At 39.8% G+C, this 18,114-nt stretch overlaps 1 protein-coding gene across 1 annotated transcript; it reads left to right on the forward strand.

The window, feature by feature from the left end:
• Positions 1-10,340: 10,340 nt before the first annotated feature.
• Positions 10,341-15,296, forward strand: LOC127627311 (coiled-coil domain-containing protein 92-like). The gene is made up of 5 exons (XM_052103657.1): positions 10,341-10,587; positions 13,208-13,370; positions 13,972-14,019; positions 14,110-14,456; positions 14,712-15,296. The coding sequence occupies exons 2-5, from the start codon at positions 13,241-13,243 to the stop codon at positions 15,030-15,032; spliced, it is 846 nt and encodes a 281-aa protein (XP_051959617.1). The 5' UTR covers positions 10,341-10,587; positions 13,208-13,240; the 3' UTR covers positions 15,033-15,296.
• The last annotated feature ends 2,818 nt before the right edge of the window (positions 15,297-18,114 follow it).

The following is an 18,114-nucleotide window of genomic DNA, read 5'->3' on the forward strand; positions in this document are numbered from 1 at the left end:
ACGATGCAAGGGAGGAAGGCCCCGCCCTCAGGGGGATTTCACTCTAGAGCAGTCATGTAATGAGTCCCTCAAACAGTGAGATTAATCTCCATCCTAACATTGCGCTCGCATACCCATATTTTTCAGTTATTAAAGGTCGGTTGTATTGAGTGACGCATGACACTCAAACAAAAGAAAATACAACCCAGTTATTAGTACCGAAGAGCCATCGGGAAATGCTATTCCAGTTGGCTCACCATAATCTGATGGCTGGCCACTTAGGACAAGAAAAAAAAAGATGCCCCATTTTTTTGGGCCGGGAATTCATGGAGACGTTTGCAGGTGGTGTGCGGCATGCAGTGAATGTCAGTTGGAGAATCCACCGGCCACCCCAAAAGTTCCATTGCGCCCTCTACCGCTAATCGAGGTCCCCTTGAAGAGAATTGGTATGGACCTCGTCGGGTCTTTAGAAAAGTCGGTTTGCGGATATCGCTTCATATTAGTCCTGGTGGATTATGCAACATGATGTCCAGAAGCAGTGTCCCTGCGCAACATCTCAGCACATAGTGTTGTGGAGGCTCTCTTCAAAATCATCTCCCAGGTGAGGATTCCGAAAAGAAATCCTCACCAATCAAGGCACTACCTTTATGTCATGTACACTCCTGGAGCTGTATGAATTATTGGGCATTATATTGATTAACCGCAAACAGGATGAATTTTTTCAGTTTCGTTTTTCAAGGGATTGGGATAAGTGGTTGGAATCCCAATTATTTGGGTTCCCCCCTTCAAGCTCCTGTATGGGCGTAGGCCACGTGGCCTACTTGACATCATATGGGAGACCTGGGAGGAGGGGCCTTCACAGAGCAAAAACTAAATTCAGTATGTTCTTGATCTTAGAGCAAAACTACACACACTGGTGCAGTTGACACAAAATAATTTTGAAGCTCAAAAACGGCAAAGCCGACAATGTAATAGTGGAACCCAATTACAAGAATTTGCACCGGGAGATAAAGTACATTTTTTACTGCCCACCTCAAGCTCTAAATTACTAGCCAAGTGGCAAGGGCCCTTTGAGGTTAAACGGTGGGTCGGAGATCTCGATTATGAGGTTAAGCAAATGGAAAGAGGCGGAGCTCATCAAATTTACTACCCCAACCCCCTAAAATCTTGGGAGGCGGTCCCTGTGGCCTTGGCGACGGTAGTTCCAGAGAGGGTAGAGTTCAGGCCAGAGATGATTCTCAAACCTAATCCATTCACCCCGGTCCAGTCTGGAGACCAACTCTCTCCATCGCAGCTCACAGATGTGGTCAAGTTGAAAGCCTCTCTTGCCTCTCCCCGGTAGTACAAACCTGATGGTGGTTCATAGCCGCCCCTATCGCAATCCTGAGCACAAAAAAAGGTAGTTCAGGAAGAATTAGTGGCCATGCTCGAGATGGGCATAATAGAGGAGTTGCACAGCGTTTGGGCCAGTGAAAGTGAACGCGGTGTCCAAATTTAACGCATACATAATGCCCCGGATTGACAAATTGCTGGATCGGTTGGGTGCGGCTGTATTTTATTCAACACTGGATTTAACAAAGGGTAATTGGCAGATCCTCTTAACTCCAATCTCCCGAGAAATAATTGTGTGGAGTGGCCGGTGCTGTACATTAGTCGTAAACTCTTGTACTTCGTGAAACTAAGTACAGTACCTTTGAGAAGGATTGTCTGGCGATTAAGTAGGCCTTCCTCATGTTCCACTACTACCTGCTGGACATTTAAAATATGGCAGTTGTCAGGATATAAGCACGGAGGCAGAGGTAAGTGAATCCAAACACAGCTTTATTTTCAGTGGCAAAAGTGTTAGGTGAGTATATAGTAAGCTCAGGTGCAGATACTGTGAAGATCACTCGGTGCAGGGCAGGCAACAGGTAAGCACAAACACTTCGGGAATATGGGCATCGGGTAGTAACAGCTTAGTGATATCAATCCTCTCTTTCAGAAGCAGTCTTAGCAAACAGGTTCGGAAGACTAACTGGCGAATTGGAGGGATACTGGAGAGCAGAAGGTAGGGGGTACGAACAGGAGTCCTGGAGAACAACAGAATGAGGACACAGGGGTTAGAGGTTTTCAGGTGAGTAAACGTTACATTTTTCAGCAATCGGGATGTTTCAGGGGCTCAGAAGACGAAGAAGAGAGGTCTGTTCCTGTTGGAGGCTTGACCCTGAACTGGGGTTATGGTGAGTGATTTATAGTGCGTGTTGATGAGGTTGCTAATAGTGAACAGGTGTGTGTGATTAGTCATCCGGGGAGAGTGATCGTTGAGTGGAGAGTGGAACCAAGCTTGGCTGATCTCTCACAGCAGTGATGTTTAAAATACATGCCATTAAAATACTTGCTTGGATGATGTTTAAAATATGTGCCACAGTGATGTTTAAAATACATGCCAGGATGATGTTTCAAATACGCCATCAGAGTGACGTTTAAAATACACCACCAGAATGACGGATAAAATACGCCATCAGAGTGACGTTTAAAATACACCACCAGAATGACGGATAAAATACGCCATCAGAGTGACGTTTAAAATACACCACCAGAATGACGGATAAAATACGCCATCAGAGTGACGTTTAAAATACACCACCAGAGTGACGGATAAAATATGCCGCCAGAGTGACATTTAAAATATGCAGCCAGATGACATTTAATATACGCCGCCAGAGTGACATTTAAAATATGCAGCCAGATGACATTTAATATACGCCGCCAGAGTGACATTTAAAATATTCTGCCAGATGACGTTTGAAATAGGTCGCCAGAGTGACGTTTAAAATGTGCTGCCAGAGTGACGTTTAAAATACGCTGCCAGAGTGACGTTTAAAATATCCGGCCAGAGTGACGTTTAAAATACGCCGCCAGAGTGACATTTAAATTATGCAGCCAGATGACATTTAAAATATGCCGCCAGATGACGTTTGAAATAGGTCGCCAGAGTGACGTTTAAAATATGCCGCCAGAATGACATTTAAAATATGCTGCCAGAGTGACGTTTAAAATATGCCGCCAGATGACATATAAAATATGCTGCCAGATGACGTTTAAAATAGGCCGCCAGAGTGACGTTTAAAATATACCGCCAGAGTGACATTTAAAATATGCCGCCAGAGTGACGTTTAAATTATGCTGCCAGAGTGACATTTAAAATACGCACCAGAGTGACGTTTAAAATATGCGGCCAGATGACATATAAAATATGCTGCCAGATGACGTTTAAAATAGGCCGCCAGAGTGACATTTAAAATATGCCGCCAGAGTGACATTTAAAATACGCACCAGAGCGACGTTTAAAATATGCCGCCAGAGTGCCGTTTCAAATATGCCGCCAGAGTGACGTTTAAAATATGCCGCCAGAGTGACATTTAAAATACGCCGCCAGATGACATTTAAAATACGCCGCCAGATGACATTTAAAATACGCCACCAGAGTGCCGTTTAAAATACGCCACCAGAGTGACATTTAAAATACGCCGCCAGATGACATTTAAAATACGCCGCCAGATGACATTTAAAAAATGCCGCCAGATGACATTTAAAATACGCCACCAGATGACATTTAAAATACGCCACCAGAGTGCTGTTTAAAATATGCCGCCAGAGTGCCGTTTCAAATATGCCGCCAGAGTGACGTTTAAAATATGCCACCAGAGTGACGTTTAAAATATGCCGCCAGAGTGACGTTAAAATATGCCGCAAGAGTGACGTTTAAAATACACACACCTTACTTAACTGAGTCTGGTTTTGTCATATGGAATAAGGTCATCTCTAGATACCATAATAATTCTGTAATAATGCAACAAAACACAGCATTAATATTACAAACAACATTAACACTTTCTAAATTAAATAAAGTAACATGTTTCTCTCTCACCTACTCCTAAGAGCATCACAGTGTGATACATTCCTTGATCTTTGGCTCCCATCCACTTTATTTGCTTAGGCTGACTTTAAATCTGCGTTCAGCAGGAGGTTATATACTTTTATTGACTGGCCCAATTTAAAGACAGAACTACTGTTAGAATTGTCCAACCTGATTTTGGTATTGCTTTCTCAATACAGTAAGCTATATTGAGACTGATACAATCATTTCATAATGTCTCCAAGTGTTGCCTTTACTCAGTGGAGCACCATTGTGAGTGCTTTGGTTGCTGATGGCACTCTAGACCCATCACTGCATACCAGCAAAACATTGTGGTCACCCACTTCCACCTCCATCATTCTAGATAACACTCTCAGGCATTTTGGAGTACACAAAAAGAGTAACCTACTCTCCATCTTTGAGGTGTGATTCCACACAGATGACATCTGTCACCTCTTCGTCTTGACCCTAAGCAGCCACTAAATTTAACAACCAAGGATTTGTCAACAATGCATATTGAAGGTCATCATTGTAACTGTTTAAAAACAATTTCACCTTCTCTGAAAGAAAGTGGTAACATGCAATTGAAGATCTATTTCTACTTGATTAAAAAAATTATTTTCTTTGGCATGGCCTAATGTATTCAGGCTACACATCTATTTTCCTATACCCGCTTATCATTAAGATCACGGTGTTGGTGGTGCAGACAAACTTTGACAAAATTGACCTCACACCTGCAGTCAATTTACAACCCATCTAAGATTAGAGCTGTTTCCGATTGGCCAACCCCAGATTTGCAAAGCATTGCAGAGGTTTCTGGGGTTCGCTCATTTTTATCAGAGGTTTATTAGGAACTACAGCCAACTCGTTGCACCTCTGATGGATCTCATCTCCATGCGCAATGACTTTTATTGGTCTCCAAAAGCTGAGGCCTCTTTTTCTAAATTAAAGGAGCGGTTTTCTACTGCACCCATTCTTGTAACTCCAGGCCCTGCAAGTCAGTTCATAGTTGAGGTGAATGCATCTGAGGTTGGTGTAGGAGTGGTTCTGTCATAGCACTGTTCCTCGGAAGAAAAGATGCATCCACGTGCCTTTTTTTTCGCACAGCTTAGCACAAGCTGAATGGAATTACGATGTCGGAAACCAAGAATTATTGGCTGTCCCGTTGGCCTTGGGCGAGTGGCGTCATTGGTTAGATGGCTCGGGGGTACTTTTGTTGTCTGGACAGATCATAAGAACCTAGATTATATTTGTAGTGCCAAATGCCTCAACTCTACACAGGCTCGCTGAGCACTATTTTTCACACAATTTAATTTCATCCTGTCTTATCATCCAGGCTCTAAATATATAAAGTCCAACTCCCTGTCTAGATGTTTTGAGGTTGAGACCCCCACCGGATACCAATCTACCTGCCACTCGCATGGTGTCCTGGGAGGTGGAGGCTTAAGTCTGTGCTGCGGTACAAAACACCACACCCCGTGACCAGCAGGCCGGTTATTTTTTCCGTGATCTGTTCAGATGCACGTCCTACAGTGGGGTCACTCACCCAACATCACTTGTCATCCAGGGGCGACTCGCACCCAGATGTTGATTAGACAGCGATTCTGGTGGCCATCACTAGAGCAGGACTGTGACAGGGTGGAGGGCTGGGCCGGGTTTTACACGCCTGGTTCCTTATCAGGCTAATTAAGCATCCTAGAGGGATAAAGGATGACTGCGGATGGTGGTGCAATAGAGAGACAGATCGTTTACGGGCAGGTGTCAATCATGTGTGTGTTTGTGTCTTTTGTTTAAGTTTTTCATGAAAAAATTATTTATATTGTCAAGCCGGTTCTCGCCTTCTCCTTTCCCTTTTATCCCTTTCCAAGGATGTACGTCGATTCATAGCCACTTTGTGTGACTAATAAGACATCATGTGAACCCCCAGCTGGGCTCCTTCAACTGCTGCCTGTCCCTTCGAGAACCTGGTTGTTCATAGCCATGGATTTCGTAACTGGTCTCCCCCCTCCCTTGGCAACACAGTCATTTTGGCTGTAGTGGATTGTTCTCGAAGGCGGCTCATTTCATTCCACTCCCCAAATTACCTTCAGCGAGGGAGACAGCGGTAGCAGTCATTAACCACATCTTCCGCATTCATGGCCCCCAATTTGTTTCACATTTTTGGGCAGAATTCTGTCGACAGCTGGGGGCTAAAGTGAATTTTTCCTCAGACGAATGGGCAAGTGGAGTGCGCAAATCAGGAGCTGGAAAAGGCCCTGCACTGTGTGGCCTCCTGTAATCCGTCTTCTTGGAGTGATCATTTTGTCTGGGTCAGGTACACCAACAGCTGCTTGCAGTCGTCATCTACGGGGTTATCACCCTTCCAGTGCAGCCTCAGTTATCAGCCTCCTCTGTTCCCTGCACATGAACCTGGTGTACACGTTCCGTCCACCCACGCCTTTATCCAGAAGTGCCGATGTACCTGGAATGCTGCCAGAGAAGCCCTAATATGGACTGGCATTTGTGTTAACAGGACTAGTCACACACAACAGTACCTACCTTCAGATTGGAAGTTGCCTGACAGACTTCAGAGTGACTGATTTCTGAATCTTTTTGGCAGTGGCACAAATGTGAAGCCTGCACTGTTCTGATGAGGGAGCAGAACCATTGATGGAGACAGAGCATTGAGTGAAAGAACAGGGGAGGCAGTAAGCAATATCAAAGATTTGGCACCTGAATTTGTATTGCTGACTGGTCAAATAACTAATAAGTCAACTGACACTTAAACAGACAAAGATGCCACATCGACTAATAAAAGATCAGCAAAACCAAACAGGCTGATCTTTTGAGGCTGAGTTTCTACTTATAAAACTTGAGTGGTCAGCATCAGCAAAAGTCTCTGTATTTTTAATCGACTTCAGCCTAGACTGATGATTAATCAATGAAGGTACAAATAGGCCCATACCTTCTGCCAGGAAATTTCCTGAGAAAGAGTTGTGTCATGTTTTTAACAGGACCTCGGCACCTTCCTCAGATGGCAGACAACACCTTCCAGCGGGACTAATATCAACCTTTGTGTTCATCACCACATTTTTATATTAATTTCTCTGCATTAAGAATGAAACTTGTATGTAAAAACTTTCAAATTCTTGCTGTATTTACAGTATGTTTCATTCACTTAACATACCTTTGATACAGGTCTTAATTGGATAACAAATACTGTACTATTAAACTTAAAAGTGATCATTAAAAATGGATCACTTATCAGTACATTACAGAACTCTCTCAAGAACTTTTCCCGTCCAGAAATCTTCTGCTAAATGACTAAATGTAAAAGCCTAAATGCCAAGCACATATTAAAATGCAGTTGAAAAAAACATTTTATTTGTCTTGTAGTTTGTTTGTTTGTGTTTTGCCTTGCTTAATGGGTCTTAATCCACTGCATAATAGCAGATGTAAGAAAATGTAATAAAATGTATAAAAATTAACCTGTCATATAACAGGTACAAATGTTGCCAGTTTGATGTTGCCCAATCAGCTCAAATTGGGTCATTTTGGATGCTAAAAATATTCAGTTCTGTATGTGTAATCAGTAAACAAGCACTTTCTTACAGTTCTGTTGATGATTCATGAGAATCCATCTGTTTTATAGACCGTTTTCTATCTGTGCTTTTTCTACATGCCGCATCATCAACTTTTCTCTTCAGAGGTCAAACCCTTTGTTGGCCTGAATGGACCTTATTAATATTGTGAGAAAGCCTTTTAACACTTGACAGGGGGTTTTAACATGTTAATGTTTGTTTGTTTAGACTCTGATCATCCTTTTGCATTTATGATTCACTGTATGCTTATAGGTTGTCCTGGTTGGAACTGCTGTAAGTAAAAAGACAATTCTTTGACAAGCTGTGGCTTAGAGTCCCGCCCACTAGGGGGAAACAGTACATTTTCAGGGAGCCTTTACAGTATTTGACTGATAATAAGTTAAAAAAAAAGAAGATATTTTTAAAGTTCTTAAGCTGCAGTAATGGGGTCAAAGTCGATAGACTTGTCTCAAATATCACATCTGCTTCCACATGTTTTTATTCAACATGTATAATGGGAAAAGTAGTTATGCACTGTTACAATAGCAATATAATAGTTTTTTTTTTTAGAATGTGACAGGGCGGAGGGCGGGGCAGGGTTGTGATTATACACACGGATTGGCCTTTATCCCTCTTGGAGGTTTAATTATCCTGATAAGGGACCGTGTGTATAATCACAACCCGGCCCCGCCCTCCGCCCTGTCACATAGTAATAAATCATTTAATGAGGTCAGATATTTTGGGTCATTTAACCCTCCTACTGGGTTCAGAATCTGCATACACGTTTTGCATTTGATGGTCAATTTTGACCCGAGCTTAAAATTCAAGCTTTTAAATCATTAATAACCCAAATGTTTTCATCTAAATCTATATTGTAAGTCATTAATTGGTTCTTAACTATTCATACATATAAAAAGATTGATATTTTTGGCATGATAACTAACAAATCTTAAAGTTTTTAATTAATATGCCATTTATTTTAGAAATACTAAAATGTATAACAATATTTGACATTTTTAAATATACATTAACTACAGCAAAACCAGAGTGATACATGTGAAGTTTTTCAACATCCAATGTAAAATAATATAAATGTTTATTAACATCTAATGTGAGAATTACTAGTAATTTGAATTAATGACCTATTACAAATAATTGCTCATTACAACTTGATGGTCAAAAATTGTGAAACCTGTTATTTTTCAACTAAAATCAACAAAACAATTGCACAACTTAATAATACAACACTAATACTTCTTCACAATGTTTTAAAGCTAAATCTATTCTATTTACTTGCATGATCTGCTGAACCTATGTGGTATTTAAAAATTCAAATGTCCCAAACACAATAGGAGAGTTTAAACGAAATTCCTGTACATAATCAAGCAATATATACACTTGCAAAGATAACTTTCATATACAGTATGTACTGTTTATATATATCTCATCATATTCTCACACTGAACAATAGCCTCACAGATTAACTTTTTGAGCATGTGGTCCTTTTATGTTACAACAGTAAGATATGCACCTCAGCTAAGGAATAGGTGATGGACTATTACTAAGTAGTAAGGGTTAAAATTAAGCGTGTCAGAGTTTTGAGCTGTTAGCTTTGACCTAGCAACGTAATTGCTGTTAATTTCAGGTTAATTACTGTTTCTTCACGTAATGTTTTATGTTAATTTTATGGTAATTAATGTTTGTAATGCTGCTATTGTTTTATGCTCTTAAAATGAACTTGATGTCTCAGTGTTTTAAATGATAAACTTTGGCCATGCACTGTCATTGCTGTTTGATTTAATGTTTATTTCATTAATGTAATGTTTAAAACACTTTTTAAAAATGTCATAAAAAGTTATTTTTATGAGGCTCTTTTGTTAGTAATAAAGAATGGAGCAAATTCTTTTCCTCTTTGTACTTTCGTTAAAATTATTATCCTAATAAAATGCATGTGACATCAAATAAAATGAAATTATGTTTAAAGTAATCCAAAATAATCTAATAGTAATCAAATTAGATTACCCCCCAAAAATGTAATCTATATATGGAAATTTGTCACAGGATATTGTTGGGATGGAATATCAAATTCTAGCTTTAGCTCATTAAGGACCGTTCAATAGGGAGTACTCACCCTGGCAGGCCGGTCAGAGCCCAATAACAAACTTTTAATGACTTTAGTGACTTTACTGACTCATAGACGTCTTGGATGTACAGATATGATGGATATAAGGGTTTGGGGGTGTGTATGGTCTGTACAAAACAGAGATTAAATAATAATTACACTACAATCCAAGTAAATCAAAACAATACAAACAAAATCAAATGTCAATAATTTGTTAATAAAATAATGAATAACATCCTTAATAAACAATGAATAATGGCAATCAAAGTATAATATAAATAATCTAACTGACATCTGAATAAGTCAACTAACACTAATCGTCATTAGCTCACATCAATTCTGGTGATTTATGATGAATCAACAGGCCTTTGGTTTTGGAAATGGCTTTTGTCCTCCACTCTTCCTTCTTGTAGTTTAATCAGGGTGTTTACCTTTTAAAATCAGGAAAACTTTTAACAGAATCAGTTCATGTTTTATGACAGACCAGGAAGGCTGGAGCTCACTCTGAAATATAGTCAGGGTGTATATTGAGCAGACACTAATCCAAATTGACCACACTATTATTCATTTACAGTGTCCTCTTCTGCAAAAACACTTGATCACACACGCGGTATATAGATGTCAGAAGAGCTTATGTGCATATGCTACGTTTACATTTCGAGATAATAAGGTGAGGTTCTTCCATAGCTAAAAATAGAAACCTAAGTCATGACGTCGCTATCCAAGGTGCTGAAATGGAAACTTTTGCGAGATGAAATTACAAAGTGCGGAGAATGTTGTAGAGTATAACCTTGCAGGATTGCAAACAATAGAAGTCTCTACACGTTTAAAATATAGGATACAGTTTACCAAATAAAATCTGTCCCATTTGTTAAACGTCAGAAGATAAAATCAGAAGGGCTTCATCGTCACTTTAGTCCACTTCATTGGCTCAGTGAATCAGATTCGGGCGGCATGGCAGATGGCTAACCCTTTCCTGTCCTGACGCACTGGAGGTGTCCTGCATCATTCGTCTGTTCAGTCGAATCGTAAGTAACATAGACCGTGCATGCTGTGACATCGGCAAATTGCATGTCATTGAGATATTGACCTTGGAAAACTAAACCCCCTTAAATCTTAAGCGGCGCACTGATTTCAATACATCGGAAGGAGGTGTAGTTTTTTTCCTCAGAGAAGCATGTCACCAAAGTAAGAACATACTGAAGACAAAATAATCATTACAATAGGAAGTTGAAGCGTGTTCAGTTGGCAATGCGTGCAAAGTGCATCACATTCATTTATTCATCGTTTGTTTACATATTCTAATACCTGACGGTTGATTCAGGTGTGCTAATGTTGAAATCGGGGTGATGTTAAACAGCAACTGACATTGTCATGACAATTGTGTGATCATGTAAACAAACACTTTATAGATTGCGAATATCTGTTCGCCTCAAAGACGATAGATTGCGGTGTTTACAAGTGACTGCCGTTGTTACGCAGTTCCTGGTCAGAATGTCCCGGCTGCACCAATGACATAATGCTCACTTTTACCTTAACGTGCTGAAGTATGAACAAAGGGAATCATTAATGTTGACTACAGCCTGTTATAACGTGGTGGTCACATTTGGGTATCCAATATTTTAATGGCAAATGCTTTTTGCACCCTGGTGCAAATAAAGGAAGATGCTATTTACACACCAGTGCAAATAGTGGCAAATATTATTTGCACCTCAAACCTGGTACAAATTTGCATGCCTGATTTAAAAACAATTTGTATTTTCTCTCCTCGTGGCAAAGGCGGAAATCGTGAGGGTTGTCCCTCCCTAAAATATCATTAAAATATGTGTATTGTAAATAATATAATGATATATTCTTAAAATAATTGTTTAAGAAATAAAATAATACAAATGCAAACGGGGCAACAACAAAAAAAACCCTGGTGTCCCCTTCAAACATTGCTCTTGAGAATTGTTATGTTTATTGTCCCCCCCAACATTTTGATGACATTTTCGCCCCTGCCTCCTGGTGATATAGTGACCTCAGTTGCCTCTGCGTCTGAGGCAGTCAGTCCGTGCATCTTATCACGTGGCTTGTTGAGCGCGATACGAGGAGACCTAGCGCGTGTGGAGATTCATGCTATTCTCCGAAACATCCACGCACAACTCACCATACACCCTACCAAGAGTGAGAACCACATTATGGTGACCACGAGCAGGTTACCCCATGTGACTCTACCCCCTCTAGCAACCGGTCCAATTTGGTTGCTTAGGAGACCTGGCTGGAGTCACTCAGCTAGCCCTGTAGTCGAACTCACGACTCCAGATGTGGTAGTCAGTGTCTTTACTCGCCGAGCTACCCAGGCCCCTGCACCCTTGATTAAATACAAACAGTATCGCATCAATGCAGCGTGTTTTATTGTGTTTATTCAGAGTCCCACAGACACATTACACTAAACCTAACCCTAATCTTCCTTTACAAAAATTAACCATGGTTTTACTACAGTAACCATAGTATCACTATGGTACTTTGTTTTAAAATCATAGTAACCAAAATATAAACATGGTTGCTATATAAAAAAAACATATTTCTGTAGAAGTAACACATTGTTAATTGCATCAAATCTATGGATTCTGCCAAAAAACATGGTTACTTCAATATTACTATAGTAAAGCTACCATTATATTCATTTCTATGTTTTATTATAAGTAGTATTAAAGAAATTATTTAGAGAGGAGACAGGAAACAAAATGGGGACAAACGGCGAATCGAACCTGGGTCAAAAAAGCTCAGAGCGCACGAAGTGTCCAACATTCCACACTCCGTTTTGCCACTTGAAGAATTAAGTGCATCATCTGGGTACTTGTAGTACAATTCTTTTTGCTGCATTTTCAGTGTAACCGCACTACTTACACTACAAAGTTGCGTAGAATAGTGCAGAAGTGTGCTTCTACAGTCACCAGCGTTACGCCCCACACCACTGAAGTGACACTTACAATGCAGTTTATCGTAAATTTCTGTTTCTAATAGACAATTGGAGAGCAAATAGGCACGCTATGTTGCAGGTGTTATTTACACCTGGGTGCAAATAGTCAATCTGTATTTTTATTTTTACTTAGCTTCTAAATATTTTCAATATTGTTTAAGCCTGCTTTAATGGAAATTAATATGCCATAGATTTTAAATGAATGATTAGCCCTAAGTTAAAGCTGCACTCAGTCATTTTTTCCTCATGAAAAAAAGTTAAACTCCTAAAGACATGAATTGCAATTTTGCAATATATGTAGGAAATCATAAGCACTCACATTGAAATGAAGACTCCAGTCAAATCAATGATCTTATTACAGCTCTTTTATTCTAAATGGAGGGGGTCTGCACATGGGGGCTGCCATGTTAGAATCACATGACCAGCCGAATACAACTCGCTTAATCTCAGTAGCCATCCTGTTGTTGGACACTTTTACTCAATGATTAAAGTAATCATGGCTGACTGTGAAAATTAACAATAGCATCTGAAACTGAAAACTATTTATTTTAAATGATGCTGCATCCAAGCTGCTAGATGTCACTGTAAATCCAAAATGACACAAAGACAAAGTTACTGAGTGCAACTTTAAGAAAGTGTGTTTACCTTGTATTGACATTCCAGTTTCACTCTAATTGAAACAGGTTCTGTAACCTGCAAACATCTGAGATCTTTCCATGGATAGATCCACAGTAGCCGAACAGGTGGAGAATGTGGAGCGTAACGTATCTTTCTTGCAGCAGGAACACAGGATCCTTCTAACCGGTCTATGCCTTGAGATACGCAGCTTGAAGAAAAGATGCAATGGTCTGTTGATGCTTAGATATTACAAATCTCACTCAATCTCATTGAATGGTTAATCAATGATATATTATAATCATACAACTCATACAATATTATCTTTGCCAACCACTCTGAATGTGTAGTTATTTCATCAAAACTGTAGTACCAGTAATCCCGGTATTGGATATAGGTTTACTCAGATAAGGCTAGTAAGCAATTATTTCACACTAAAATCATGTTAACACGTGATTTTAGTGTGTTATAATGTTTACGTCTTGTGGCTATACTTTGAAACAGTGTGTATTTTGGTGCCTATGAACTGGCCCCATTCACTTCCATTGTAAATGCCTTAATGTAATCATAATTTTTGTTTCTTTAAATGAATGAGGGGCGAGTCCAAATAATTTTTGTGGTAATCAAAATAATTCCACAAATGTTGATTGAACTTAATTTGTATTGAACCAGGAACTCCTGGGAACAATCAAGGGAGGCACAATGAGGAAAGACATTACTGTAGATGCACTTCAAAATCAAAGAAATACAAGACAGAGAACAGATAGCACATGAAAAAGCAAAACAAACGATACCCAGTAACAAGTTGCAATCTGTTTGTATGTCTCTACAGACCTGAGTTGTTATCTGAGTGAAAGGTCACCTGTAAGAAGCCGAGAAGGTGAGTTTCAAATTCCAGAAGTGTCCATTTAAAAAAAAAATATATTAGTTACATATAAACGTTAAGCTTTCCATCTACATGTTATTACAGATATTGCGCTAGAGGAAGAGTTGCTGCAGGAACGATTATTGGAGACAGAGCAGCATCTGGCTGAGCAAGAGAGTGCACTGGTGGAGCTGCGGGGAGAGCTACGGAAAAAGGGGGCTCTAGCGAGCGCACTTCAGGTTCGACTTAGAGATGAGGAGCGGCGATTCCTGGAGGAGCTGAAGCGGCGCAGTCATAAGATTATGACACTGAGTCGTGACCTCCGCAAGCAGACTGATGTGGCCGCTCAACTCTCCTTCCAACTGCATTCTGCACAATTTCGTCTCTACCACCAGACAGAGAACAATGAAGAAGAGGAGGAAGAAGAGGAGGATGAAGGAGGAGCCATACAGGTAGGATCCATTAAGGACACATACATGGCCAAGGGCATACTATCTGGAATTCATCATGTTCTAAATATAGTGTACAAAAATATTATTAACATGTTAAAAAGAGCAGATTCACCTACAGGACATTCTAAATTTTAATGAACATCTGACAGGGAAAATGGAATAGATTGCCATATCTTCTCAAGAGCAGCACTTTTCTCATATTATACCTTCATAATTTGACACATAAATGAGTTTCCTCTTTTTACCTTTTCACAGGAATCAGATTGGACTGCAAGCTCCCCTTGGGCATCTCCAGTAGCAGCGGAAAGCTCACGACAAAGCCGTGCTTCAGGAAGGATGAGGCGATCGGAGAAAGTGAGAGAATGCATTCCCCGTGAAAGGGTGCTTGGACCCGAGGAGCCTCGCCCCATGCCTGACCCCGCTCTCTTCCTTTACCCTTTCCGACATAGGCTCCTCCCTTTGCACAGGTCACTTGGAGGCCGCTGGCGGGAAGGTGGCCTTTCGGAGACTCAGATAGGTAGATTCAGGGACCGACCACTGAGAGAGGATATTGGAGCAGAAACTACAGAATTATAAGCTAATGTCAAGGCTGGCTATTTTGGAAGATTTTGCTGACAAATACTGATCAGCCAAATATGTTGTTGAATCCATAATGCTATATAAAGAAAAGTTTTCACTTGCCATTGAGTAATTATTTGTGTCAATAAAGTAAATTATTTTGATCATATTCAACACTCTGAATGACAAGGGAGGGTGTGTGATGTAAACAGGTGTATCATTTAGTTCTTTTTTGTTTTCTCTTTCTCTGTCTGACTGTAAAACGCTTTATTTTTAACCGATGAGGTGTATGATATATCATGAATTAAGGTTTATTTATTAAATATCATAAAAATTCTCCAAATTTGTGTTATTTTGTCCATTATGTATTTCTGTATTTGTCATTCACCTTTAAGTGTAATAGACAAAATTAGTTTTTAGTGAGGTCTAATATATCTTGAAAGTTGTTTTTGAAATTATTCCTCACATTTAGAACCTAAAACATCCTTAAAGGAATATTCCGGATTTAATACAATTTAAGCTCAATCGACAGCATTTGTGGCATATTATTTATTACCACAAAAAATTATTTCTACTTCCTATTCTTAAAAAAAAAAGAAGCAAAAATCAGGGTTACAGTGAGGCACTTACAATGGAAGTAAATGGGGCCAATCCATATTAAATGTTAAAATGCTCACTGTTTCAAAAGTATCGACATACACCATATGTATTAACATTATTTTAGTGTAGTAAAACCACTTACTAACCTGTTTAAGTTACAGCTAATTTTACAACTTCTTTGCAATGATGATGTAATGGTAACAAACCATAAAACCCTAAACCGACTGTAAAAAAGATGATTTAAACAACTTTACAGCTGAATTAATACATTTATTATACATATATTTTATGGAAGAATTAATGTAAGTGCTTTTCTAAAATTATAAGCTTTGCATTTATACCTTTAAACCCTCCAAAGATTTGGCCCATTCACTTTCATTGTAAGTGCCTCACTTTAACCTGCTAACTTTTGTTTATGAAGAAAAGGAGGGACGATTCTAAAATTTTTGTGTGTGTGCATGGGGTAATCAACATTATGCCACAAATGTTGTCAATTGAGCTTAACTTCTATTGAACCTGGAATATTCCTTTAAAATTATATTGTAAAAATCTATATTATTGTCATATTAGCATAAACACTGTATGATTATGTTTATCTGTATTATTGAGCTTACAGTTACATATTGTCATTTACATTCATTCATTTGGCAGATGCTTTTATCCAAAGCGACTCACAAAAGAGGAGACAGTGGTATGAAAAGTGCAATACTACAAAGTTTCACTAGCATCAGAATAGTATTCAAAAGTGCAACAAGAATTTATTTCTTTTTTTTTACTGGTTAAGTGCTCAAGGAAAATATTTTTTTCTTGAAAAAGAAGCTGTTTTTTTAAGACACAGAGCGAGTCAGCTTCAGTGATGGAGTGGGGAAGGTCATTCCACCAACGTGGTAAGGTAAAGTCGAAAGTCTGGGAAAGTGTTTTGGTGCCTCATTGTGTTGTACAACAAGGCGACGTTCCTTAGCCGACCGCTAGTGGGCGCATAGAAATGATTCTGCAGAAATGATTTTAGGTATACTGGAGCAGACCCAGCTCCAGTATACCTAATATGTTCTATATGCCAGCATCAGAGTCTTGAATTTGATACGTGCATCAACCGGCAGCCAGTGAAGAGAGACAAGGAGTGGTGCTCTCTTTGGTTCATTAAAGATCAGACCTGCTGCTGCATTCTGGATCATTTGCAGGGGTCTAATTGGACATGTATGGAGCCCTGCAATGAGAGCATTACAGTAGTCCAGTCTAACTATGACAAGTGACTGAACAAGCAGTTGTGTGGCATGTTCAGAGAGGAAGAGTATTATATTCCTGATATTGTAGAGTGTAAAGCTACATGATCTTGCGGTCTTTGAGAAGTGGTCTGTAAAAGTTTGTTTGTTATCGATGGTTACATCCTTGAATGTTTTGGAAGGTGTTACTGTAGTTGCACCCAGCTGCATGATGTGTTCAACAGCAGGGATAGCTGGAAAGACAAAGAATTCAGTTTTGGCTGAGTTAAGTTGCAGGTGGTGTTCCTTCATCCAGTCCGAGATATCTGCCAAACAAGCAGGGATTTGAGAAGTCACTGTGGTGTTGTTGGGTTGGAAAGACAAGTAGAGTTGCTTGTCTTCGGTGTAGCACTGGTAAGAGAAACCGTGTCCTGAATGATGGTCCTCAGTGATGTTGTGTATGTAGAGAAGAGAAGTGGCCCAAGCACTGAACCCTGAGGTCCCCCAGTATGTAGCTGATGTGGTTTGGTCTCCTCACCTTTCCAGGTTACCTTGAGGACCTACCTGAGAGATAGTACTTGAACCAGTCAAACACAGTTCCTGTGATGGACAGCGAAGAGAGGGTGGAGAGTAATATCTGAAGGTTGACTGTGTGAAATGTTGCAGAGAGGTTCATCAAAATCAGGACGGATATTCTGGATTCAGCGTTCGTCTGTCTCTAAGCAACCAGTGCTAGAAGTGTGCGAACAACATTCTTCAAAATCTTTATGTTGTTTAATTGATGTAGATTGATTCTTCCTAATTATAATAATAGGCTATTTTTTCATAGACGATATGATAACAACATACGCGACCACAAAAGTCCTTAAAAAGGCTGTGAAATTTATTATCGTGCGCGCATGCGCAAAGGTTCGTTTCTACCCGCAAATAAGGGGCCGTTCACACCGAAATGTGATTGCGATAAACAGGAAGACGCAGCGCCACGAACCGAGCAGAACGAAAGTGTCTCGAGGCGCGTTTTAACAGTTGAAATTATTTGGCAAGGCGTCTAAACAGTGAGACAGTGAGTAAAGACGTCCATCAAGAGAGTGCTTATATAGAAAAACCATTGAAAAACCGCGCGGACGGACGCAAAAACCACTTCGTTGTGAACGCCCCCTTTCAGCCTTCATGGAATAAGGTAAATAGACATAGTGAGCGATAAACTTTAACGCTTCCGCCATTCTACTCAGACGCAGGAGCTTTTCAGAGCAGCGTGTTTGCATTCTGCCGGTCCTATAGCATCCTATTGCAACCAG

This window comes from Xyrauchen texanus, chromosome 34 (genome assembly GCF_025860055.1).
Source record: "Xyrauchen texanus isolate HMW12.3.18 chromosome 34, RBS_HiC_50CHRs, whole genome shotgun sequence".
NCBI classification, from domain to species: domain Eukaryota; kingdom Metazoa; phylum Chordata; class Actinopteri; order Cypriniformes; family Catostomidae; genus Xyrauchen; species Xyrauchen texanus.

Coding starts and splice junctions, on each gene's coding strand:
- LOC127627311 (XM_052103657.1), top strand. CDS start 13,241: ATGGATAGATCCACAGTAGCCGAACAGGTGGAGAATGTGGAGCGTAAC. Junction 14,020..14,109: donor ACCTGTAAGAAGCCGAGAAG/GTGAGTTTCAAA, acceptor ATGTTATTACAG/ATATTGCGCTAGAGGAAGAG. Junction 14,457..14,711: donor ATGAAGGAGGAGCCATACAG/GTAGGATCCATT, acceptor ACCTTTTCACAG/GAATCAGATTGGACTGCAAG.